The 27,574-nt window shown below is 41.4% G+C and overlaps 1 protein-coding gene and 2 long non-coding RNA genes across 5 annotated transcripts in view; all 3 read left to right on the top strand.

The window, feature by feature from the left end:
* Nucleotides 1-818: 818 nt before the first annotated feature.
* Nucleotides 819-27,574, top strand: part of LOC143749653 (ly6/PLAUR domain-containing protein 2-like) — a 549,686-nt gene continuing 522,930 nt past the window's right edge. Inside the window, exons 1-2 of one of the 2 annotated variants that reach the window (XM_077242077.1) lie at nt 819-1,094; nt 1,179-1,298. In XM_077242077.1, the coding sequence (XP_077098192.1) occupies nt 1,046-1,094; nt 1,179-1,298 (169 nt within the window). In that variant the 5' untranslated portion in view covers nt 819-1,045. The remainder of the gene's footprint in view (nt 1,095-1,178; nt 1,299-27,574) is intronic. The other variant, XM_077242076.1, reaches the window with a different exon arrangement.
* LOC143749657 (uncharacterized) lies at nt 1,450-2,235 on the top strand. Its single transcript, XR_013207065.1, has 2 exons — nt 1,450-1,521; nt 1,861-2,235. It is a non-coding gene; the product is annotated as an uncharacterized LOC143749657 (long non-coding RNA).
* Nucleotides 21,562-26,666, top strand: LOC143749493 (uncharacterized). Of its 2 annotated transcripts, XR_013207006.1 has the most exons (4): nt 21,562-21,740; nt 24,178-24,260; nt 26,405-26,488; nt 26,582-26,666. It is a non-coding gene; the product is annotated as an uncharacterized LOC143749493 (long non-coding RNA). The 2 variants fall into 2 exon arrangements; XR_013207005.1 differs by lacking the exon at nt 26,582-26,666 and having other exon boundaries at nt 26,405-26,539.

Here is a 27,574-nt window from a genome sequence, read left to right as displayed (position 1 = left end):
AATGGAGACTCAGACTGTCAGCTGTCAGCCGATGACGGTGCTGTGAAGTGTTCTGAGAATATCAGGTCAAATGGATATTTCATCCGAATCAGATGTTGAACACACGGAGGAGGTTTTTTTTTTTTTTACCAATGATCGCGCGAGCGCACTCGACAATCGACTACTGTGGACTTCGACCGAAAACAGGAAGTAAATACAGGTATGTGAGCTGGCTGAATTAACATCACTTTTATTCATATCTTTCACATCTACTGCAGTCAGATTCACCGTGTTCACTCTGAATAAAATCACTCACATGGCTGTGCACTGGTAATGACACATCAAGGATGTTAAGAGGCTAAAAGCAGGTTTAAAACTTGCCCCATTTAAGTCAACAGGGTGCAAATTTTAAAAAGAAGATAACACGGTGTAGGCAACACCGATTTTTGTCGTTGTTCTCTGTACTGACAGCACTCCAAATTTACAAAAAAAATATGAGTTTTTTACAACAAAAATGAGTTCTCCTTTAAATGTTGAACAATTGAAAGACTTACAATGATATAAAATAATAATAATAACAGGTTAAGCTTATCATTTTCCCTTTTCCTGCTCTGCGCCCCAGAACGCTTCCCACATCTATCCAGGTCATTGGACAGACTTAAAGAAGTCGGAGGGTGTGAGGTTGATATTGGTATAATAAAATAATCATTAAAAGTGCTAAACAAAAGATAAATAAAAAAGTTTCCTTTCATACTTTTTAAACAAACAATGTTGGATTATTTATAAAGTTTTATTAAAGGAGATTTTCAAATAACTATTTTGACACAATGGCGCCCCCTCCCGTCCCGCGTCCCTATGCACTGCATACCCCGTTTTTGTGACTCTGTGCATCTATTTTTAGGTGTGCCACTGTGGGTTAGCACCCGTGCTTAAGTTTCAGTTTACCTTAGTAACTGTCATAGTTCCTTGGGGACGTCACAAAGAGTCCTAAACCCACCCCTTTCTGAACAGACATAAAAGAAACCGAAGCATTACTTCTGTACAGTTATTCAGTTCCTGACACAAGATGAATCTGCAGGTCTCCGTCGTTCTTCTATTCATTTCTCTCACTGGAGGTACAGAAAACAGCAAGTATTGAAATGTATTATTTGCTAATCATACTGTAGAGCGCTAACTCAATGTCTTTCTCTGTCTGTAAGGTTATTCTCTCAAGTGTTACTCCTGCACATCTGAGACGAGCGCTTCCTGTGAAGCAAAAGTGGAGACATGTGAAGCTGGAGTTTCTCAATGTTCAAGCATTAAGGTTAAATCATCCACTGGTAAGTCCAGTATAATGTGGGAATCTGCTGTATAAGTGATACCGCTGGAGAGAAAGTATACTTGGAATTGTTTTATTATCTTATTATATGGACATTTATGTATTTTTTACAGGTTCCGGCATAACTAAAGGGTGCATACCTGTATGTGAATCAGGGACTCTAACGACAGCTAAAGAGACAGTGACTGTGAGCTGCTGCAACACTGATCTTTGCAATGCCGCAGGTATTTCCCTTTGTTTGATTATGCGCTAGCAGTTTGATTTCATCCACAGTAACTTAAAATGAGGAAATTATACAAACAATAAATCAATATGAACAAGTGATTGTTAATAAGCAGCACAATTTCAAAAGTAGTCAAAAATAGTGTAAAGCTCTAGCAACATGAAAAGAAGAAGCTTATGAATTAGTCTAGTACTTTCAGAGTTTTATTGTTTTAAAAACATCGGTGAAAAATTGATCAACAATGAAAATGCGTTTTCATAACTATTATTATCATTATTATTATTATATGTATTAGCAGTGGAGTGTAAATTAATACTAATGTCCTTCCTGTCTTGATTAGATGGCGTGTATAAGGGAAGCTTCCTCTTGCTGGTGTCTCCTCTGCTCTTCTACTTCCTGTTTCAGTGAGTCCAGCTGAACTTCAGATTCCACAGCAAAGACCATCAAACAAACTCAATATGATACACAATCTGAATAAAGCTTGCTCTGCTGTTCTTTGGTTTAAGGAACTGAAAATATGTACTTTAAAAAAAAATTAAAACATTACTGCATTAAAACTACCACATTAACTTTCTTTGCATAAAGGAAAAGTTATTATAGAATGTAATAAAGAATTAAAGAAAAACTTTGCCTTTTTAAAAGTGTGATGAACGTCTGTAATAAAATATTTACTTATGTGTAATAAACATCTCTCTCAGTAAGTGACTGGAAATTTGTTTGACTTTTGGTTCAATTAGTAAGTGTCTGCCATTCTTTGCATTTTTTTGGTTATTCTGTAATCATTGCATGCATCACTAATAAATATTCTAAAAACAAAAATATTTTCGATTGTGATGAATATATATATCAATTAGTGACAGAATAAAATGTATTGTTTTTGGTCGAGTTTGACAGCTGTTTGGGGGATTATTTTATGAGGCCAAACTCTTTCTACTTTGCTGTAGGCCTATACTGAAAGGCTGAATACGTTAAAGCCTACCTAATCACTGTAGCCTGACGGATGAACAAATAAAATTAAAACCTTATGAATAAATAGGATATCTTGTAAGATACTGCATGATCCAAATATAGTATTATTTGAGACATTTTTAAAGTTTCCATTACATTTTGGGCATGAAATCCACGCTGAATCCACCCTTCTGATGGAATCAGTTTAATCCAGATTTTTTTGGATCAAAGTGATCCAAATCCTACAAAAAAGTTCTGAAAAACCCAAACTAAAGGTTTGATCCAGATCAAAACCAAGATTGGATTACGTGATCTAATCCAATTATGTAATCCGTTTTTTCTTTTGAAAAACCCATTTTCAAGATCCAATCCGTTATCCAAAATCCTAATGGATTACTTTTGAAAAACCGGGCCAAGAAGTCAAGGAGGAAGCCGAGGCTTAAAGATCTTTCACAAATTTACCCATCTAAGAGTTGTTGTAACTAGGAAGTTTAGTTCCCTTTCAGTCGATAACGTCAGACGTAGTCGACGGTCGACTGAATGGGGATCACGCTAGGGAGCCTATCATCTTCGATTACTATTGAACGAGCCAATGTAATTTGGCGTGCGTGATTTGCATCACACACTCCGCCCCCGCGGCGCGGGTATAAATACGGAAGTGGATGCACGCACTAGTTGCCTTTCGCTTCGGAGCCGTTCGTCTTTGATGTCTCTGAAGAGTGCTGTTGTGTTCAACGAGCGAGTGTGTCGGTGTTCTTTCGGGAAGACCTCTCCAGTGTTGGTGTTCTACAGCGTGGTGCAGCGGTGATCGCGAGCTTCTCAGCTCTCAACTGCTGTTTTAACAGCATCAAATTTCTATTGTTTGTTTGTGTGTTGACGGTTGGTTAGAGGGCGAGAAGTGAGTGCTTCACTGCTAGTTGAAAGACTATTCAGTGTTTGCCGCGGTCATTCCCTGTGTGCTCCGGCACTGGTGACGGTCCCATTTCCTAAAAGAGCAACACGGGTGTGAGTGCGTTTTTTCAAGATGCCATTCCATCCGTGCGTTTCTGGGTGCGGTCTGGCACTATCCCCCTCTGACGGTCACGAAAGTTGTGTCGCATGTTTGGGCTTACAGCATGCTGAGGCAGCTTTCGTGGATGAGTCATGTTCTCACTGCGGGAACATGACCATCTCGGTGTTGAGATCTAGACTCGCCTTCGTCAAAAGCGTCGGTGCAGTCCCCACCTCTGGGCCCCGCCCTTGTTCTTCCTCCGGGTTACCTTCCCAGAGGAGGACTGGGGCGCCGTCCAAGCTGGGTGATCTGAGGATCACAGTGAGGGGTAATCTGCCCGGCCAGGCCCCGTGGGTCCCTCACTCCTCTGTCACACCGCAACCGGTGGAGCTCCCCATTGGTCCCTCTGGTCCCTCTGTAATGGACAGGCCAGCCGTATCATTTGGGGCCCCTCCAGGGGATATCGGAGGGGGAGCTGAACTCTGGAGATGATGACTCGGCTGCACTGCCTCCCTCCGGGAGACCAGTGTTGCCCGAGCCAGATCCAGAGATGTCAGCTATGCTGAAAAAGGCCGCCGAGGCGGTAGGGCTCGTGTGGAACCCTCCACCGTGTCCCGAGCCTTCGCGGTTGGATGATTGGTATATCGGGGCGGGCCGTACTGGTTCTCAGTCCGCCGCCCCAGTTCCTTTCTTTCCTGAAGTGCATGAGGAGCTGACGAGGGCATGGATGGCACCTTTCTCTGCCAGAAACCGCCTGAGTAGCTCCTCCCCCCTCACTACCCTTGATGGGGGAGCGGTGAAGGGTTACGAGGCTATCCCTCCGGTGGAGCGGGCCGTTGCGATGCAGTTATGCCCAACGGCGGCCGCTTCCTGGAGAGGTGATCCTCGTCACCCCTCTAAAGCCTGTAAGTTCTCGTCCGCTCTTACGGGCAAGGCTTACAAAGCTTGTGGGCAAGCCGCTTCCTCCTTGCATGCCATGGCGTTGCTCCAGGTCCACCAGGCCCAGGCACTCATGAACATGCACGAGGGTAGTTCGGACCGTGAGCTCATGGGTGAGCTCCGCACTGCAACTGACCTCGCCCTCCGGGCGGCGAAGGTTGCAGCTCGCGCGGTCGGTTCGGCGGTGTCCACACTGGTGGTCCAGGAGCGCCATCTCTGGCTCAACCTGGCCGATATGAGAGAAGCGGACAAGGTTCGGTTCCTGGACTCTCCCATTTCCCAGGTTGGGTTATTCGGCGACGCTGTGGAGAACTTTGCCCAACAGTTCTCTACAGCTCAGAAACAGACGGAGGCCATCCGGCACATCCTGCCTCGGAGGGACGCTGCTGCCTACACCCGCCCACCGAGGTCAGATCCTCCGCCTGCTCGTCGCCGAGGGCGTCCGCCCGCAGCCGCCTCAGCTCCCGCCGGACCATCGCAGCAGCCTTCACCCAGGTTCCGGCGTGGAGCCGGCCGCGGAGGGGGCGCCCAGCCTGCTCCAGGCGCTGCCAAGCCAGGTGGTAAGCATCAGCGCAAAAGAAAACGCTGAACCTGGTCGGGCTCTCAGGGATGGAAGAGTTGCTCGTGGAGTGGTCGCCGATCCACTCCCTCTGGCTGGTTGGAGGGCCGGCTGGAGTTTTTTGTTATGTGTGTGTCTGTTCCGCCGCTGGCCCCTATAAAAACGGGGTCATTGGTACCCACATTTTCAGAAAAAGAGCAGATTTTCTATTCCTGAGTCCCAAGTGGACTAGTCTGGCGGGTGTGACCCTGTATTAGCCTTACATCCCTCAGCTTCCCTTGGTCGCCAGCAGGCAGCTTGGTGCGTTCGAGGACCCGGTCATCCGCCTTCTCACGCGCCCCCTGCCGCTTGTGGAGACAGGTAAGTGTTGCACAGCACACTGACACCACTCTCTCTACTTTGCTGCCCCACCTCAGGCTCGGCTACCCCGCTCAGGTCAGTGATAGTCATCACATTAGGTGTTGAGCAGACGTGCTCCTGAAAATTCAGTGATATTCATCACACCGAGTGTTGAGCAGTGCCCCTGACTTGTGCGTGCTTATCTTATCCTGCTGGCGAAGGATTTGATATAGCCGCTCCTCCAGCCGGTACGAAGGCCAGTTGTAAACTCGTTCTTCGTGCTACTAGGTGGTGGGTCGTGACCATCTTGGCCCAAGATTGGTCTGCAGCTCCGACCTGAAAGACATGTGCTTAAGAACAGATCTCTACCTATCTCTTGCGTGAAAGGGTGGAGTATCAGTACAGTGTCCTTCCCTTCGAGTGCTCCAGAGCCCGTTGGGTCTTCAGGTCAACCGGAAGAGAGTAATCTCGCCCACGGGCTTAGTATCTCTTTTTCAGTTTTGGAGATGGACTCGGTCTAACACGTTTCTCCAATGAGAATGTGTTCAGCTGGTGTTTGAAGTGAGAAAGGGTCCCACTGGAAGAACTTTCAGAGGCTCCTGGGGTATATGGTAGTTGCAGCCATTGGCTTCCTCCATATGTGACCGCTTCAGCGCTAGCTTCATGATCGAGTCCCGAGGTGACCGTGGCAGAGCAGCTCACCCTGTGTGACTATAGTTCATCCCGGTCTCCTGCCAAACCCTCTTCAACAGAGGGGCCATGTACATGGGTGTGTTTTAACGGGGGCCTGGGCGACCCCCGACTACATGGGCATTCGTGCCTCGAGTTGTTAGACATTGCGACCGCTGCTTTCACAACTCACCCGTCACCTCCTCCTTGGAGTCAGAAGCTTCTGAGGACGCTTTGTTCCACTCTTCCCGCTTTACTCAATCGTGCCGCCATCGAGCCTCACGAGAGTTATAGCCAGGGCAAGTGGAGACTCCATCCCCTGGGTCCAGCTGGGTCATGACCATTCCGGGGCCGCTCAGTTGCCCCCCCGGTTTCGTCTTTCAGCCAGTGTTTGTGTAAACCTAGCGGACTACCCTTGGACAAACACTGGGTCTCAGCTACCCCAGGGGCCCGCAGAAATGCGTTTAACCCCAGTGAGCCTTCTAAGAGTGACTGCGACTCATGGTCGCCTTGCGCCTGCTCAAGTCAGTGAAATCATCACACTTCATGTTGAGCAGAATTGCTCCCGAAACTCAGTGAAGTTCATCGCACTCAGGTGTTGAGCAGCAATGCTCCTGTAGCTCAGTGAGTTCATCACACTCAGGTGTTGAGCAGAAATGCTCCTGTAGCTCAGTGTAGTTCTTCGCACTCAAGTGTTGAGCAGAAATGCTCCTGAAGCTCAGTGAGTTTATCACACTCAGGTGTTGAGCAGGAATGCTCCTGAAGCTCAGTGAACTTGTCACACTCAAGTGCTGAGCAGAAATGCTCCTGTCGCTCAGTGAAGTTCTTCGCACTCAAGTGTTGAGCAGAAATGCTCCTGAAGCTCAGTGAACTTGTCACACCCAAGTGCTGAGCAGAGAATGCTCCTGAAGCCCAGTGATCTTCACATGTTGTATTGAGCAATGCTCCTGTCTTTTGCGCCCGTCGCGTGCACCTACGTGCCAAGTCAGGAGAGGAACAGGTCTTCATAGTTGCCCCTTATTGGCCCAACTGGACCTGTTTCCCATCAACAGCCTTCCTGACTTCCCCTGAAAACTCTTTCGGGGACGGGGCACGATGGCACACGCGTTCTGCCCCCGGAGATTCCGGGCGGTCTTATATCGGAACGCGGAGGTTCAGGTGGCTATTACAAGAACATGTGATAGATACCATCACTTCTGCGAGCACCCCCTAGAATTGGGTAGCGTGCTTACGCCTTTAGAAGTAGAACCTAGTCGTTGAGTGCGTCTTCTCTCCAGAGGAGATCCTGAAAGCTTTCGATCACTTCAGTGCTCTCTCTCCTGCAAAATGGGTTGCAGTAGGCTGTTTTCCTTCACCCTCAAAATGATGTTGCCTCGGTGTTTAAACGACGCTCATCGTGTTGCAGAAGTATGCAGAAGCACGTTCTGATCGTCAGGTTCCTGAGGAGCAAGGTCTTGTAAATCCTTGTGTCCCTCTTTATCCTCTTGGGCCTTGTCCCTGGTGCAGAGACCGCCCCTGAGCCACTGCAGGCAGTGAGTTAAAAAATCTGTTATATCAGTTCTCCTGCTCGCGTGGTCTCTACTAGAGGGTAGGGACTTGCTCGCTTTCGGTCAACGTATTGTGCCTGGAGTCTGGGCCGGCTAACTCTCACAAGCTGAGACCCCGGCTCGGATTGTGCCCAAGTTTCCTACCTCTCCCGTAATAGGAGCAGGTGGTGAGCCTGCAAGCGCTGCCCTGGAGGAGGCAAATCCAGCCCTGGCTTCTCTGTCCGTTCGCTTGGACGTGTACAGAATGCAAGTCATAGACCTCAGACCAGCTCTACAAATATCTGTTGGAATTCAGCAGAGAGGGAAGGCTGCTTCCATGCAAAGTTGAACTTAGTGCTTGCCTTCATTTCGGTAAAGATCCGAGATGCAACATGTCCACTTAGGTGTTGAGCTCCTCTATGATGAGTGTAAAGTGCTCCGCCTGGGCGTTGACGATATGCTTTGCTAAAACAGATTCTAGAGTTGGGGGCTGGACGACACCTAGTTGAACCGCTGCTTCCCGTGGGCTCCCTTCTCATGAAGCCAGTTTCACCGTGAACCCGGTTCAAGTGTCGGCTTGCTGCGCCATTCCCCTCCTATGGACTGGATGCGTGCGCCTTTCTACTCCAGTTGAGTTCCCTTAAAATTGAACCCTGTTGAGTTCCTCCACACCCCTCCGACGTCGGACGTGCGGAACGTCTGGTGTTAGGCCTACCACTCGTAAGCAGTGTGGAACCTGTGTTAGGCTGGGTCCATATGTTGCGGTCCCTTCGGCGACCCCATATGTGTATTCTTTCACGATACGGCTCCCTGCGGTGAGCCCGTGTTTTCCTTCGGGCAGAGTCTCTCTGCCGTCACTGTCCGGTGTGTCTCCCCCCGTCTTAGGCTGGAGCCACCCCAGTGTCATTCCATATGTTAGACTGCCCGGTTTCCGCCCAGTTCATATGTGTATTCTCCACGTTACCTCCCTCTGGGTTGGATGTGGCTTCCGCAGCGTCCCTTCCTTCCAATGTACGGGGAACGCTTTCCCAGTGGTCCTGTAGGAACAGCAGTGACTTCCCTGGCCTAAGCCCTGTCCTTCCCCGCCTTAAATTGGCGGGGGCATCAGGAGGCTTTTGTTTAGGCACTGGAAGGTGGCAGCTTTAGTGGCGTTTTCAAAGGTTATCCCCATTCAGTCGACCGTCGACTACGTCTGACGTTATCGACTGAAAGGGAATGTCCTGGTTGCGTATGCAACCCACAGTTCCCTGAAGGAGGGAACGGAGGACGTAGTCCCCTTACCACTACCGCTGGACCACCGCTGACCCCGGGTTACTCTCGGCTCCTCAGCGAAAAGCAACTAGTGCGTGTATCCACTTCCGTATTTATACCCGCGCCGCGGGGGCGGAGTGTGTGATGCAAATCACGCACGCCAAATTACATTGGCTCGTTCAATAGTAATCGAAGATGATAGGCTCCCTAGCATGATCCCCATTCAGTCGACCGTCGACTACGTCCTCCGTTCCCTCCTTCAGGGAACGGTGGGTTGCATACGCAACCAGGACGCTTGTAATGAGATGCCAACTACGTCCCCTTTTTAGAAAAATGTAAAAGAAATTTTCAATTTAAATGTTCAATTCGACTCTTCCTATTTCATTAATAGGTAGAATAAATGCTATCAAGATGGTTTTTCTCCTGCAATTATTATATCTATAACAAAACACATCTATATTTCTTTCCAAGTCCTATTTAAGCAACTGGACTCAATTATCTTACCCTTTATTTGGAATGATAAAAACCATAGAATTAAACAACTTCATCTCTCCAAACCTAGGAATGTAGGGGATCTTGCCTTTCCAGACTTCCTCTGCTAACCTCCATAAGTCAATATCAATAATATTAAACGATAAAAGTGGAAAACAGGGGTCCTTCTTTGTACGTCGCTAACTCAGTTAGCTGGATTTGACGATTTGGCATGATCTTGGATTGTTTGGTTCTTCTAAGCTCATCCTGGACTTGTTTTCATAGCAACAGGTCCGTAAGATTAAACCTGCTCGGGAGCAGGCTTATTTCATGATAACAAGATTGGATTGTGGCTTTATAAGTTAAGGTGATATGGTAAGTCCTTTAGCGCAGCGCGATAGTGTACTTTTTTAAAGATATTGTTTTTCTCATGAGGGTGTCATTTACATCATTCATTTGTTGGAACCACACATAAATGTTCGACTCGTCGGAATCGGGCTTTAACAACAGCAGAAACTGTGTGCATTGCCCTGAGATTTTTTGCAAGTCCCTTACGGAATAAAAATATATGGGAATATACTGCAAAATATAATGCGATATATTACATAATACATTTCCATAAATGGGAAACTAGTGCTTATATTTTTCAATATACTGCAATATATGCATTGACCATGTATGGCTGTATGGCTACTTTCTGTAGGCATAGGGAGAGACAAAGAGACATTAGCATTTATAGAATTTAGTTTCTCGATTAACGCCGTTATATAGTCCTCGACTACCACTTCCAAGTCACCTAGCAAAGAAATGCCTGCACAATTTTGCACCCATGGTATAGGGAAAGGCCTACCCAGCATGAGAATCTCGATAAAAGTGGACTAACACATGTTAGTCCACAGGCGTAACTATCGGTAAGCAGGGTACGCGGTTGCTTACGGGCCCGGACCAATCAGGGGCGTGACTGGAAGATATTGAATGACAGCCCTGCCCTCTGATCAAACCATACCCTACTTTTACTTTGCTCCCTGGTCTTCTCCTCAACTACCAAACACTGGAGAAAGGTTTGTTAGTTAATTAGTTAATTATCTAGATTGTCGTGAATTTTAACTGCACAGATAGAAATATTAGTAGTAATTAGTAGGGATGGGCATGATTAATCGACGATCGATTATTGATCATTAAGAATTTCGTCGATCACGTTAATTAGTTATCGATTAAACTAATGCTGGTTGCGTTGTGCGAGTCTTGAAGTCTTGTACAAGGTTCCCCGGGCCGGCCAAGTTAGCGCGGAGGTACCTGTGCATCCCGGCAACGTCAGTCTCCTCAGAGCGGGTGTTTTCGGCGGCTGGACTGACGGTCACCAGGTTGCGGTCGCGCCTGACCCCAGATCATGTCAACATGCTTATCTTTATCAACAAAAATCAGTAGACTGCTGCAGAAGTTGTATGTGAGTTACTAGTTATTTTTTATGAGGCTTTAAGTAGCCTAATTTGTTAAGTAGTTGTTAGGTAGGCTAATCTCTCTCACGCTCTTTCTCAACTCCGTGCCTTGGATAGTTTTGAGTTACATTTTGACAAAACCTGTCAGATCTAAGTATTATGTTTTTGGTTAAGTTTTTGTTTAACATGATTTTATTTTATTTATTATTTTGGAACAAACGAGGGTCTCTGTTTAAGAACGCCAACTCGCAGCTGCTGGTTCCGTTGCTTTAGTGCACCGCAGCACATATATCTTCAAGTTTAGCCTTCAAGTTGATCATCTTGTAATAAAGATCTCATCGAGGAAAAACACGCTGTATTTTTGTATTTTCATTACATTTTTAATTGATAAAAAGTTAAATAAATAATGAATTTTAATATAAAATATTAACGATTAATCGATAGTCGATCGTTAATTCTCCAGACGATTGACTAAGAAAATTTAATCGAATGCCCATCCCTAGTAATTAGTTGGTAACGTTTTTATATACTTACCTGTTGCTGTGTCAGATGTAGGTTATCAAAGACCTTGGCACTCTCAACCAGTAGCGTGGGCAAGTCCATCTCTAGCCAGGTGCTTGAATAATATGGTTGACAAAGGAGTGGGCAAGTCCAGCTGCATCACCTTTGGCGTGTACCTGCAGTGGTGTATTCAGATTTTTGACTTTAAGTGATAGTTCACCCAGAAATTCCGTCATCATTTAATCAACCTCAAGTTGTTCCAAACTTGTATACATTTCTTTCCTCTGCTGAACACAAAAGATAATATTTTAAAATAATGCTGGTAACCAAACAGTTGACGGTAGCTATTGACTTCCATAGTATTTTTTTTTTCCTACTAAGGAAGTCAATGGGTGCCATCATCTGTTTGATTACCAACATTCTTTAAAACACCTTTTTTGTTAAGCAGAGATGTTGTAAGGATGATATTGTATATCAATAAACATACGCTGGCTGTCATGTTCTTCTATGGGACAGACAGCAGCGATTGCATTATTGAACGGTAAATATAAAATTAAACACACACCCAAGTACTTTTTAAGCTGTTGCATTATTGCATTTTGTTAATGTCAGTTTTGGATTTGGAGAGGCAGGGTGACAACGAAATTCTGTATATTCTGTCACAGCTGACAAAGTCGCGCTAGCTAGCTAGCTAACAGGCAGGGCTTGAAAATTGGTTGAAACAACCAACATAAAATATAAATAATTACGCTGTGCATGTACAAATGAAGACCAGTACAAGCATCGCAAAGGGCCTCTGATACATAGACAGTTGACAATTCAAAAGAGGTCGATATTTCAGAAACTTACGTTACCTCTGGAACAACTCGACGCGCAGCATTCACCACTCAAAACTCAGCCAAACGTCACATAATGAAAAGTTAGTGTATCCCAAAAAAACAATTAAATAAAAGTGCTTTAAAGGTGGTAGCGATTCATTACATTGATTATTACGTTGACACTTAAATGGCTTGCATATAATAGCATATTTTTTTCTGGGGAGTAGCAGAAACGGCATTAATACGTTTTTGTGTTTATTTTTGGAGGGAAATGGGGTGCTCCCATAACGTAGAATACATTTACTGCACAGCAACGACCATTTGAAGCAAATTTCAGTAAATATGATGGAGAGATGGCATTAACGTTAACAGTGTGGTCAGTTGAAATGAAACTGGAGATATGGTTACTGACTGGAATAATTTATTACATAAACGTTACTGTTAACGGGATTCATTTCGGTATACATTTACATACTGTACACAGTACATCGAATGCATGTATTATAACCTACAGTTAGGTCAATACCTACTTGGACATTTGTCATGATTTCTGTTATTTTGACTCGACTCCTGTACATAATTTGAAATCAAATGAGAACAAAAATATCTATATCTATATACAAACCACTATTGCTATTCAAATTGTTATTCTTACACAACAACATTATGGAAGAAGCTGGATGATTATTTTGATCACCTGACAAATTATGCAAATTGGGGAAAAGATAATTTTATATTTTTATTGCATTATGATACCATATAAAGCTCAGCCATATGTTCTGCTTTTCTACGATGTTCAGGACTTTTTATACTGTCATAGAGCAGTAGATTAATTTTCACGTTTTAGCATTGAGGTCTTATTTGTGGGGGTGCTGCTGTACTTCTTTGCTTTATATCCAGATGTATACTATTTCTAATATTCTGACCACTTCATGTATGTATGCAACGTCACATTTAACTATGACCTCCGTATTTACACATTTCTGACTGGTAGCTAACGTTAGTGAATTGTTGATCACATAAGCTAGCTGCAATTAACTATTATCTTCCAATAAACATTAAGTAAAGTTGGCTACATGAATTACAACTACTGACTAGATTAATGAGAGGACGGATAATGCGTTCAAATGTAAAAAAAAAAATACAGTAATTTCATCAACTTAACCGCGAGCGTACTTCGGAAACACTGAAAATGAATGGGGTTCAGTGCTGGAACTATCAGTGTTTGGAACTATTGGCTGCTCCACGACACGCGTTACTTTCGCATACCAAAGTTCCCATGGCGGTCTATGGCAGTGTCGTAACTCTGTTTTTCAACGGCTCTGAGCCAACGCAGATTCTCAAGAGCAGCTGCATGAGCTCTGATGACGACACAACTGTTCCACGATTGGCCGGATTCACCGCATGACAACGATCACGTCTTTCGTGTTTATTCTCAAACCTTTAAGGGGCTTTCACACAGGACGCGGAATGCGCTGCGCTGGCCGCTGGGTTCAGCGTTGCCCTTCAGATACAACGCGATTTGCGCTGCGCTATGCCAGAACAAGTAGGAGTTTTCAAAAACATTTTAAAAGGGAGTTCTATAAGGTTAGTTATTTTGATTGTTGTTCCTCCTTTCGGTCAGCAGTAAACTATGTATCTGTCCCGTGCTAAGAAGCGAGCGATAGCACTAGTCCTGCTAATGAGAAGAAGAGAGAGAGCAGCAAGGAAGAAGAGGTTGTGGGTGCATGAAACCCTCAGGTTCAGAGAACAGTTTGGGGAATTCAGGCTTGCAAAGGAGCTCCATTTCCACAGCGACCGGTTCCAGGTGTACTTTCGGCTCAGTAGGGAGCAGTTGGACAGTTTGCTGGGCAGAGTCGGACCTAGAATCTCAAGGATCCATAGAAGCTACAGAGAGCCAATTTCTTCAACAGAGCGTCTGGCAATTTGTCTGAGGTGGGTGATTTATATTAAAATAAAATTTCATTACATTAGTTTCTTAATTGGAGGTGGTTAAAAGTTTTGCTGTTTTAATTGTAGGCTACTGATAGTTATATTTTAATGAACATTATAATGTCATTAATTTCAGATACCTGGCAACTGGTGACTCCTACACCACCATTGCTTCTAGTTACAGAGTGGGCATCTCCACTGTGGCAGGCATTGTGCCAGAGGTGTCCAAGGCCATTTGGGATAGCCTGGTGGATGAGTTTCTGCCTGTACCAAAGACTGCTGATTGGCAGGAGATCGCCATTGGCTTCAAGGAGAGGTGGAACTTCCCCAACTGTGTGGGTGCAATGGATGGGAAGCATGTGGTAATCCAGGCACCACATAATTCAGGCTCCCAGTATTTTAACTACAAGGGAACATACTCTGTTGTACTTCTGGCGGTTGTGGATGCAAGGTATCTTTTTAGGGTAGTGGATGTTGGAGCTTTTGGTCGGAACAGTGACGGAGGGACCCTTGCTGCCTCTGTTTTTGGACAAGCACTGCGGGAAGAGAAGCTCCATCTCCCAGAAGATGCTCCTCTCCCAGGCGCTAATCACCTGGGGCCCATGCCTCATGTCTTTGTGGGTGATGAGGCTTTTCCCCTCAGGTAAGTTATATTGATTATATATATATATATATATATATATAGATTATATACATATATATTTCTAGATTATACATACATACATATACACACATATGTATATGTATGTATGTATAATCTAGAAATATATATATATATATTTTTTTATATTTATAATTACATTTTAAATGTTTTATTATTGGTTTATATTTAAATGTAGCCTGTATCTATAAATGTCTTTTTTTCTTCTCACTTTATTACGAGGAATGTGCTGAGGCCGTATCCTGGAAGAAACCTCTCCCAACCAAAGAGGATCTTCAACTACCGCCTTTCACGAGCCAGAAGAGTAGTTGAGAATGCCTTTGGGATTCTTGCTGCACAAAGGAGAATCTACCACCGGGTGATTGGAGTGAGCTCTGCAAATGTGGATGCTATTGTGAAAGCAACAGTGGTCCTTCATAATTTCCAGAGGTGGAACTCCACAGTAGAAGCTCCTGTCCCACATGAAGAACATCACATCCCAGCACTTACACGTGCAAGGAGAGTGGGCACCAGCAACTCCACCCAAGAGGCCATAGCTGTACGAGAGTCCTTTAACAGCTACTTTTCCTCTGCTGCTGGTGAAGTGCCCTGGCAACACAACATAGACTGATAAGCTCACCTGTCGTCTCTGCACCCCTCGCCTGCTGCTGCTTTTCATCTTCAACATAACACAAAGGCTCTTTTAAGAGCCACTCACTTACTTTAAACTGCAACATCTGAATCAAAACACGAATCATGAACTCCGTTCTTTTTTAGAATAAAGCATTTATTCAAACATTAATGCTCACACTAAGGAAAAAATTATATATATATACATATAACATCTAAATCTAAATCATCTAAATCAAAACACGAATCATGAGCTCAGTTCTTTTTTAGAATAAAACCTTTATTCAAACTTTACAGCTGACACTAAGGAACAAATTATATATGTATATACATATAACATCTAAATCTAAATCAAAACACGAATCATGAGCTCAGTTCTTTTTTAGAATAAAACATTTATTCAAACTTTACAGCTGACACTAAGGAACAAATTATATATATATATATATATATATATATATATATATATATATATATATATATATATATCCATATATATGTATAACATCTAAATCTAAATCATCTAAATCAAAACACGAATCATGAGCTCAGTTCTTATGTATATATATCAAGAATTTAGATCTCAGGAAAACTCAGCCCTGTGTAAAGTAGTCAAGAACTCGATTTCAACTTGACTTCTTTTTTCTCGTGACAGGTTTCTGAGACGTGGTGCCAGACTCAAAAGAAAAAGCTCCTCCTCATCTGAAGCCTGATTAAGAACACTCATCAACTGATTCTCAAACTCATCATTCTGCCCCTTCCTTTTTTTGTTCCTCATTGATCCCTGTGGTGCTGGCATAGCCCGTGGAGTGCTGGGTGCTGCAGGGACATGGGATACATGAGGTGCTGAGGTAGATGGGGGCTCCCAGGATAGACCAGGAGGGTCAGACAGAGTCTCAGAAGACTCAGCAGCCAGAACTGCAGGAGTAGACAGGCACCTGGGAGCTACATCAGTCAGGAAAAGGGTAAAGGTTTCAGTTGGGGCGTCAGGTGGTGGGGCGTCAGGTGGTGGGGCGTCAGGTGGTGATGACTGAACAGCCAGGGGTGATGAGGTAACCTGGGAGCAAGTTGATCTCTCCTCTAGGGATGGGGACATATTGGATGATGTGGCCCTCTCTCTGACATGAGGCTCCAAGAAACTCATTATGGAGAAATACCTCCATGTGGTCTTTTGTTCTGCCCCTGCACCACTCTTCTTCTCCCTCATAGTCTTTCTCTCCTTTATAAATCTGTCCCTGAGATTTTTCCATCGCTTTTTACACTCATCCTCTAAATAAGTTGGGGAAATGTTTGATCTTTTTTAATAACACATTTGAAAACTATACCTCTCCCCCACATGAGAAAATTGAACAGGTGTAATGGGGGACGTGCATACGTTCTATGTATAACAGTTGTATTAGACAGGTCTGTTAAACAGATCGTAAACTAATAAACACAGAGAATGCGAGCACTATGTGCTCAGGCTCTCTGGCGTTCTCAGCGCTTCAAAAATTAAAGGTCCGCCGCTCATATTGCCTATCTATAACAAGCTACCTGAAATATATATATATATATATATATATATATACACACACACACATACATAACATCGAAATCAACACACGAATCATGAGCTCAGTTCTTTTTTAGAATAAAACATTTATTCAAACATTAAAGTTGACACAAAGGAACAAATTATATATATATTAAAACACACCTGACATGCCAACTTGAATGGAGATATGTCTCCATGACACAGCTTTTCTGCCGATGTCCCTATACGACCTCAAACTTGTATCATAGAGCTCCGGAAATTCCGACACACACAGTACTAGCCGTTCATCCATTTTGATTTCCGTGTTTGTTTGGATGTCCCGTTTCTATTGGCCGCGCTGGTAATCGTCACAGAGCGCAGCGGCAAAAGTTAAACTATTTTGAACTTTGACCGCGGCGTGCGCGCGAGCAAGTCAATGGTGCGCACCGCTGCGCTTGCGCTTTGCTCGACGCAGCAACAAAACATCTTCGCGCGGCTCAAGCCATTGAAATGAATGGGTTTCATAGCGCAGCGCAGCGCATTCCGCGTCCTGTGTGAAAGGCCCATTAGGCCGTGTGTCCACCAAAGCGTTTTTTCACGCAGCTGGCGTAAAATTCCAATTGTTTTCAATGGGAGCGCCGCGTTTTTTAAACGCCATGAGCGTAACGAGGCGCTGAGCGAGTACTTAACGCTCAAGCGCTGAGCGCCCGGCGTTTTTTACTGGTCGCCGAGAGTTGAATGTACAACTTTGGGTAAAACGCTGCGCTCATCACTGTCACTTTTTACACAGCCGTCCAATCACAGTGGAGGAGGGGCGGGACAAAAACCACACGACCAACTGTCACAACATTCTTTCTGCACAACGACGTCAACCAGCAGAGCTAACCGAACAAAATGGATGAAAAATATTTTTTTAGTATGAAACAAATTATCTACGAAATCAGTTACAAGTAAACTGTGCTGCGGATATTCTGTATCATAGCAACGAATCGTCTCAACTGAAAAAACGCAGCGCTGCTAAAACGCTCTCAAGCGCCCACAGCTAGGTGTTTTCAGCAGAGCGTCTAGCGTTTCCGGCTGGCTAAAAACGCTTTGGTGGACACACGGCCTTAGTTCCATTAAAGCTCACAAATCATTTTTTATAACTATTTTCATGTAGTCACGATGTTATATTGTGTCATGTTTATCGAAATAAAACTGATTAAAAAACGTTGATTCCACTTCATTGATAGTAGTAACTTTATTCTTGTTCAAACAGACACTCTATAAAGCTGTACATAAAGTATTGAATGGAAATGTCTCTGAAACATCTGTGTATTTTGCAAATATTGCATTTATTTCACTTCAGCTTTGGTAAAGTATCCAAACACGACGTGAGCGGTCACTACGGGAACCAGAAAGTGTCCGACTTCACGTATCTGTTTGCAGCTCCTCCCCGCCTGCACGCGGCAACTCTCGCCGATCGGTTACATCCAGCCGCAGCCGATGTCGAGCACACCTATAGACTTTACCACAAACCTTACCGACTATCCTTGTCATCCGATCCCGTTCCTCAAACCTTCGATCATCTCCAAAGACCATTATCATTGTCACCATCCTGCTCGTTCTGATCTCCACCTGTGAAGGACATTACTATTATCCATCAGCTAAGTTCCATTCATCTGTTGATCATTTAGTCCAGTCATTTTAAGCCAAAATGGGGGTCAACCTTGAACAAATTGCAACAGAAGCAAACTCAACTGATTTTGTATCCTCAATATGTCCTGAGTAAGGAAAAAAAAGCCCAGAAGAATCCCATTAGGGGAAAGTTTCGAAAAAGACCCAAATAAATCCCATTCAATCGCCTATTCATTCTTTTTCTCACGTGAAAAGGGTACAAATTATAACCTTTAGATATCATCTTGAAAATCTCTAAGTTGATTACTTACATCAAGACAAACAAAAAATGTATTACAAGTTTTTTGAAATTGTTTGTTAACATGGACAAATGGTGCATAATCTAATTACATATGTGCTCATTTGCATAATTACCCAAACAGATCTAAACATTGGGTATAGCAGTGAACATGTCTTGTAGAATTTTGTTTACATATAACAGTAAACTATTTAATGTTAAGGTCTGAATGGAACCCATTTAGGCTACCCATGAACATTAATGCAGGAAGAAGTACTTTAGAAACCAGCCTTTATTAATTATTATGGCAGAGATGGGGTTTGGGGCTGGGTCAGTGGGACTGTTTCTGGGGGATGAGTCTGAGCGAAGAACAGGAGACACGGGTAAGGAGAATGCAGGAGACAAAAGGTAGGTGAAATAAAAAGTGTCTGGATCAAAAAATCTAATTACGTACACAATGCACTCAATGCCCAAACCCCATCTCTGCAATAATAATTAATAAAGGCTGGTTACATTAGGATAACACATAATGCCACTTCCCTTACGAAAAAGAAGTATACTTCAAGTTAATGATTAAGTTTATGAAGTATACTTAAGTAATGTTTAAGTATATTTTTAAGTGATCATTATATGTTAATTTATGTGTGTACTATAAAGTGTAACAGTAGTAAACTTTAAGTACACAACTACTAGGTTTCTCATTTGTAATACATCTGTACTACAAATAAACTTATATGTAAACTAGTAGTTATTTTAAATAATATAAAATAGTAACTATTTTTATACGAGTAGTACATTTTTTAGTTTATGAAAGTATACACTGACGTGTACTCTCAGTAAACTAGTTTAGTAGTTTATACTGCAAGTATACTTGTACATTTTCTTCAAGTGACCATAACATAATACTTATAGTTTACTATTTATATATTATTTTTGCACTTGCAGTATAGGCTACTACTATGTTCAAATGTAATTTTTATATACTTGAAAAATACCTTTAACTGTACTTTAACTAATTTTTAAAAACATTTGATTAGCTTCATGCATCCCTTTTCATCAACACTTGAATGTCGGTAAGTTTTATAAAGAAAGGCAACATTTTAAACAAAACAAGATGAGAAAAAAAATTAAAGACTACGCCTTGATCAGATTCAGAAATATGATCAAAACACAGATGGAGTAGATCGAGTCCAAACACCCCCAAAGCTTCACAGTCGTTTTCTCTTCATGGGTTCGACATTTCATTTGCTAACATCAAGCAGTTTTGATTTACATGCTGTTTAATGTTTGATGTCACGTTATTTTACTTTTGTGTGAGCAGTCTTCTATCACTTGTTTCAGTTTCTTCTTCTCCTGTGTTTTGATGCGGAGATTCAGTACTAGAAGTTGTGTCATAGCGCCCCTACCTTATAACAGTGAAAACATAGATGGCTGGAAAATTGTCAATGGTGGGTAAAAAATGTAAAGTAGAATTAAAGTAAATTCCTATGTACACTACCAGTGGACTAGCCTACACAAATACGCAGAATTAGAAACATATCTTATTCATATCAATATTTTCAAACAATGTAATTTTCATTAGACTGTATATGAAAAACTATGTAAAAAAAAGTATATTTAATAGGCTACTCGATCAAAAGAGTTAACATAACTACAAGCCAAGTATACTTTGAATACTTCATTGGTGGCCATTGGGTCTGTGAAAGTGCTATATAAATGCAGTCCATTTACCATTATATCTTGATTAAAAGATTGAGTACAAGTACAGGCCAAATATACTTGGACTTTTCGCTCAGTATAAGTCAAGTACACTTAAGGGAAATTGTAAGTATATTTTTGAGAAGTACATAAAGTATATTTCTGAGAAGAATATAAAAGTATACTTTCTTATTTTTAGTTTAAAAGAAGTACGTATACTAATAGAACACTTGAATAAACTTCTTATTCGTAAGGGTTATATGCATTGGCTATGTCCATGTACTGTTCAATTGCATTAGATAATTATATTTGGCACTCTCCTCTTTCTTTATAAGATATATCAAAATGCAAAGGTGATGCAGCAGTGTAGCCTGATTTAAAGACATTCCCAAAGACACAACATGGAGCAGCAAAAAGAAGCTTCCACAGGAAGTGGTACCGTTCTCGGCCATGGCTTGAATATTCAATGTCTAAAGATGCAGCATACTGCTTTGCATGCAGACATTTTGCACATGTAAAAAACAGTGTATTCACATCAGAAAATGGCTATTCTAACTGGAAGAAGGCCACATCCAAAGACAGTGGGTTTAGGGTACATGCCAGATCAGACACACATGTGAATGCGATGATTGCATGGAGTGAGTTCAAAAGAATGGCCAAGAAAAATACAACTGTCTTGGGAATGATGGGAAATGAAAACCAGAAACAAGTAATCGAAAATCAAAAGTACATTAAAACTTTGGCTGAAACCTTGCTGTTGACAGCCACTCAGAATATTTCCCAACGTGGCCATGATGAATCGGAAAACTCAAAAAACAGGGGGAATTTCCTTGAGATTTTAGATCTTGTGAGTAAACATGATGCCTTAGTGAAAAAACGGCTGTCACAGGGTCCCAGAAATGCTAAATACACAAGCAAAAGCACTCAAAATGAGATTTTGGAGAGTTTAGCAGAAATGGTGAGAGACGAAATTATAAAAGAGGTTAAAGAAAGTGAGCACTTTTCTATTTTAGCGGATGAGACTAAAGACATTCAAAAAAAGGAGCAGCTCTCTCTGGTCGTAAGATATTATTATAATGGTGTGGTTCAGGAGAGCTTCCTTGAGTACCAGAAAGCAGAGCACTTAGATGCAGCCAGTTTGACAGAGAAACTTATTTCATGTCTGGAAAAGTATGGACTGGAATACAAAGAGAATCTGGTGGGCCAAGGCTATGATGGGGCTGCACAACCCGTTCTCATCAATCTGCGTATAAATAACACGACTTTACACTCTCAAATTGCGTGTAATGCATACGCCAAAGTCCAATTTTGCGTGCATATGATACGCCAATCCTTCCCATTAACTTCGGTGGAGAGCAGATGCGTCTAAATACCACGCATCACCTTCAACGGCAATGACGTCACCAGCGAGGCTCAGTTCGCCCAGTTCACCTTATGCGCGTACCGTTACACCTTCAAACAGGTAAGGGCAGCAATCTTTTTTGTTTGTTTTTGTAATGAGATCACTGTGTTAACTGTATTATTTTAATTATTTCAGTGTTTCTGTTACATGGGGCCATGCCCATGTGTCAAAATGGCAGCGTAATGCGTTAAAATTAGTTGTTAGTGGAAACCGTGAGCTGCTCCGTTAGCACAGCTGGTATCCTACCATTGACATTAGCCTAAGCTAACTTCTACTGTATGCCTGTTGCAGTTTGAAATAAATAAAAAACTGTTTTTAATCATGTTTTGACATGGGTCTTCAGCTTTTAGACATGGCTGATGACAGCACTACAAATCAGCAGACTGAATTAGTGTTTGCTAACGTTTTTAGCTAAAGTGGTAACGTTAGCCTACGGGACCCCCCAGGGGTCAATAATGTGGACTAATTAGTGCGCATGGACTCCTAAACCGGATTTATTCCCAAATTCTGGGCAACAGGACAAACCGTTTATTGGCTAACGTTATAAATCGTGCCTGTAGAAATGGTATGTAACGTTATATACTCCATGCTGCATCTAAATGTTAACGTTATATGTAACTTTGGTGTGGTGTCCCTGTTATCGCTCTAACGTTATATTACACGTGGATGCTGACACCAGATCAGTATTTCGGATCATACGGCCTAACGTTACATTCACTATACCAGCCGATCTGAGATCTGCTAGAATAACAGGCACATTGGAATAATTGGCATTACTAGTTGCTTGCAGAGGCATGATACAGTAGGGTTGGATTAGGCTTCAATTCCCGGGATATTTGATTTCTAATGGCATCACATATAGTGCATTTTACCTAAAGAAAATTTGAGCACGATTTAGATTAGAGTCTTTGTCTCCAGCAGAAAAACAAAAGAATATTAAGGTATCAAGCCTGACTTTATTCTGCCATTCCCATTGTGTCATTCCCATTATTTTACAATAGTTATTGGGTTACAGTACTGCAGTGGTGGAATGTAACGAAGTACAAATACTTCGTTACTTTACTTAAGTAAATTTTTCGCGTATCTGTACTTTACTTAAGTAGAATAAATAGTGCATACTTTTTACTTTTACTTCGTTACATTTTGCAGCAATTATTATACTTTCTACTCCACTACATTTCTACAACGTTCTGTTACATTTTCGTTAAATTTTCTGATCAGTTTTTCCCTGCCAAAACGTCATCCTGACCGTCCGTTCATCGCACGTTTGTCTCACCAGTGAAGTTTGGTTGCCATATCAACCCGGTCACACTAAATGCGTCTCTATAGCATGCAGGGTGTTTATCGTGCAATTTATACGCGAAAATTAGTTTTTACATGAAACGCGTTGGTCGTTTTAGTAGTGATGTGGGGTGCGTGTGATTAGTATGGCATGGCAAGCCAAGAGGTTCAGAATTACGCCATAAATGAATTTACAGCAAACGCCGTCATATACAGCGTTTTAACATAATATGTGTTTATATATATATATATATATACCGTATATAGTAAGGGTATATAGTAAGCTTGATGTGTAGGCTATATGCCTAATTGCAAGCTTGTTCAGAAATGGTGACAAACTTAAAATATAACTGCTTTTCCATCATATTGAACATCATTATATGAGTATTAGGTTGAATGAGTTAGAATTAACTGTTTTATTAATCATTAGAATATAGACATTAAGAGAATAAATTGTTATGCAAGTAGTTTTACTTTTAATACTTAAAGTACATTTAAAATCAGGTACTTTATACTTTTTACTTAAGTAGGGTTGTCATTGTGGTACTTCTACTTTTACTAAAGTAAAAATGTCTCTGGTTATTTGTGCTTTTACTTAAGTACTGAGATTCAGTACTTCCTCCACCACTGCAGTACTGTCACCCAACCTCATCTGTCCTCAAGAATATGGAAGTTCTATTAATTAGAGAAGGAAAGGACTAGTAGTAAGCCAATGCTTCCAAAGTATTACATTCAATTATTCAATGAGTGCACAATTCCTACATTGATGTAGTACTGTTATAATGCTTATAATTACACATTTTTACCAAAAATGTACACATTAATATTACAAAAGTTACTTGTCATTACCATAAAATAAGTTGGTATTTTAATATCTTAAATTAAGATATTACCCTCTAATGTGTGTTGTGTAAATTGCTACTCATACTTACTTTGATATCACACACTTACTTTACCTTGCAGTTCAATATCATTAACATCAATTGGATTACTTAAGTTATATGCAGTTTGTCTGATGTGTTCTATGTCACCCATCCCTAGGTCCAACACAATTTATCCATGGTGGACGACAATAAAAAAAAAATTATGTCGTTTTTTATCTTTATAGTGACATTGGAAAGGCATAGGATATGCTCACATTAGGTCCTCCCACAAAATTAAATATTTTGTTACGTGGCATGCCGATAATTATAATTTATTTTTGTTTTGTTTGTAGTGAAAATGCCAGGTGGATCAACTCTTCGACAGTGCACCCATTGCCTGGAAAAGATAAATTGTGCCAATAGAAGATGCACCAAGGTAAATAATGTACAATAGGCTATTGAACTGTCTAACTAATTGTCTAACTGCTAACCCCCATTTTCATGCATTAAAGCCAGAGTCATTGGCCCTCATTTATCAAAAGTGCGTACACCAAATTTCCAGCGTACACCTGGCGTACACCCAAAACCACGGTGACTTTGAAATTTATCAATATGGACGTTGGCGTATGGCACGCTCAAATCCTACGCCAGCTCAGGAGGTGGTGTACATGTACGCACGTTTTGAGTTAGTGCGGAAATGCGCAGAAAAACAATTCCTAACACCATAAAATGCACTGACAAACTAAAAGATATGATATATTATGACCCACTGTAAAACAAAAAAACAAAAACATAGTAATTATTTACTTCAGTGTTTATTTTTGTGCAACATGGACTTCAATGTTTAATTTGTGTGACTTTACCAAAGCATTTGATTTGTAAGCATATGTATTCCTTCAGTTGCGAGCCTGTGCGCTTTACCCTGACGTTTCATGGTTAGGCCCGGCAGGTGCGCACGGACTGGGTTCGGTAACGAAAGGCTTTCAATGACCAACAAATAATTCAGACTGACAAAATAATAAAAAATACATTCTTCTTCTTTTAAATAATAATAATAATACAAATAATAATAATGACATTCTTCTTCTAAATAACAATAAGCGTCATTAATAATACAAATCATACTAATAATAAGAAGCATATTACAAATTGTCATGCAATTATTAATGTGAATGAATGGTAGGCCTACTCCACATCACATCATCATCATCACTATTGTACACCCCAATACATGTAACGTGATTCGAAATTGAATGCTAATTCAGAAGACGTGCTGTAAAATATTGCATTGTGATAGGTCATTTCGGCTCCACGTCAGAGAAGTTTCTCTTCTTTGCCGTCTTCCGTGTGTCCATGGCGTAAAATGAGGACGTGGGGGAAGCGGAGACTTGAATATATAGGGGCGTGTTATTCTAATGACGATCGTTTTCAGCCGCGGAATTTATCAAGGGCAGGTATTGCGTACACCTGGATTTCAAAGGTACGCACAGCTTCATAAATCAGGCGGTAAGAGGAGTGTAAGCATAATCTTACGCCAACATATACGCCCGTTTCTATGCAAGAATGATAAATGAGGGCCATTAAGTCCAAATTAAAATAAACTTTATTGGCATTAAATATCTCAGTATTTGTTGCCCATGCAATAGAGTGACAATAAAACAGGAGTTTGCAGTGGAGACATTAAGTTAATCATACAAAAGACAGAAAGAGTTTTGTTTTGTTACACTACAAATTTGTAAATGTTTCACAATGTTACATTTCCCACCCGATGGAAAGGTACCTGTTGTTATTGAATTTTTGACTATTGGTTCCTTTAAATAACATCCTCTTACAATGCTACATATTTGACATTGAATCTGTCTATTACTGACAGTACTTTGTATTGCGGTGAATCTCAACTGTGGAAAATGGCAACATCTCCACTAGCGCATACAATAATGACAACTTAAAGGGATAGTTCACCCAAAAATAAAAATTGTCATAATTTACTCACCCTCAAAGTTGTTCCAAACCTGTATGAGTTTCTTTCTTCTGCTGAACACAAAAGAAGATATTTTAAAGAATGCTGGTATCCAGACAGTTGGAGCACCCATTGACTTGCATTGTAGGAAAAAAAAATACTATGGAAGTCAATGGGTGCTTCAACTGTTTGATTACCAACATTCTTTAAAATATTTTCATTTGTGTTCAGCAGAAGAAAGAAACTCATACAGGTTTGGAACAACTTGAAGGTGAGTAAATTATGACAATTTTTATTTTTGGGTGAACTATCCCTTTAAGTTATAATGTCTGTGGCCAGATAATGGACATTCGTATTTTCCATTAAAATATGGATACCTAACTAGGTTTTAGCATTATGCCTTTAATATTATTAAAATGTGCCGGTGCATTAACTCAACTGCATATTTAGTCTGTCTGTTCAATAAATTGCATAAACTTGGTATCCAAGTTATTATTTAGGTCCTTGTAAATAGAGGGCTAGAACATCTGCAATACTTGATCAACTGGACCACAGTTTAGATATTTAATTTTTTTTCCTGTGAGTCATACTGCTCTCTCTTGTCTCTCTCCCTTACTCAGTGTGGGAAGCTGCTGGACATGAAGTCCAGGCAGACGGCCCGTATGAAAGGGTTCCGGACCAGAGCCAAGGAATGGGCACAAAAAGTTAAAAAGTCCCGCAATCAGGCAAAGATTTTTGACAACAGTGCCCTTCTGGTAATAAACATTTTGTCTTTCTCTTTTGGTCAGGCATTTCAGGTTCCTGTCAACATTACAGAAATATAGAATTGTATTTACATTGTGCAAAAAAGCAGCAACTATGGTAATGTCATGCAGTTATGTGTCATGATGTCATCAACCCAACTGCATTTGCAATATTTCAGATAATAATGAGCTCGTCCATACATAAATATTAAAACAATACACAGAATTTAGCCCTGCCTACAACTTGTATTCATTCAGCCCCAGTATCCAAGGCAACTTTACACTAAGATGTTTTTCTTTTGGTTCACTGCAGTGTAAAACAAACCTGTGAAATGCATGGCAGCACAGGGTGCCAAACGTTTACCATTAATGAAAATATTGGTTAAAGATCGTTAAAAAAGAAATGGTCAATGACTGGCAGAAGCGTTTGCCAAACAAAAACTGTTAAATTATATAAAAAATATCCTAATTCATAAGTGTTTTACAAAAAACAATTAGGCCTATTTTACAGGTACTTCCAAGGTGATTATTGTGTAACGTTCTCTATAAAATGTAAATCTCTTGCGGTTAACTATATATATATATATATATATATATATATATATATATATATATATATACAGGGGTTAAATTGGGATTTATTATGTGGGGGTGCTCTCCCTAGGGTGGTCCGGGGGCATGCCCCCCCGGGAATTTTTTTTTGAAAAATAAACCATTAAATAGCACTTTCTGGAGAGTTTTGTGCAAAGAAATGGAGAAATTGAGTATTACATGATATGTGAAAAACTGCAAGGTTAAGAGCATTTACTTTGCAACAGGTATTAGGACATTTAGCATTTACATTACAGCTAATCAGTCATCACTTGATTACACGTTGTAATACCTTGTTATGATATAGTGACCCATACAATGTGCCAAACATAATGTGCCACATGAAGAGACAGTGCAGCATATGACAGTAGCAACAGCTGAGAAGATTTGGGTCTGTGGTGACCAGGTCCACCTCATACAAACTTCCTTCTCCCATTCTCTCTCTTTACTACGACA

The sequence above is a fragment of the Siphateles boraxobius genome, unplaced genomic scaffold (assembly GCF_051911475.1).
Source record: "Siphateles boraxobius isolate OS27281-9 unplaced genomic scaffold, OSU_SipBor_1 25, whole genome shotgun sequence".
In the NCBI taxonomy this organism is placed as follows: Eukaryota; Metazoa; Chordata; class Actinopteri; order Cypriniformes; family Leuciscidae; genus Siphateles; species Siphateles boraxobius.
This window is presented reverse-complemented; position numbering and strand designations above follow the sequence as displayed.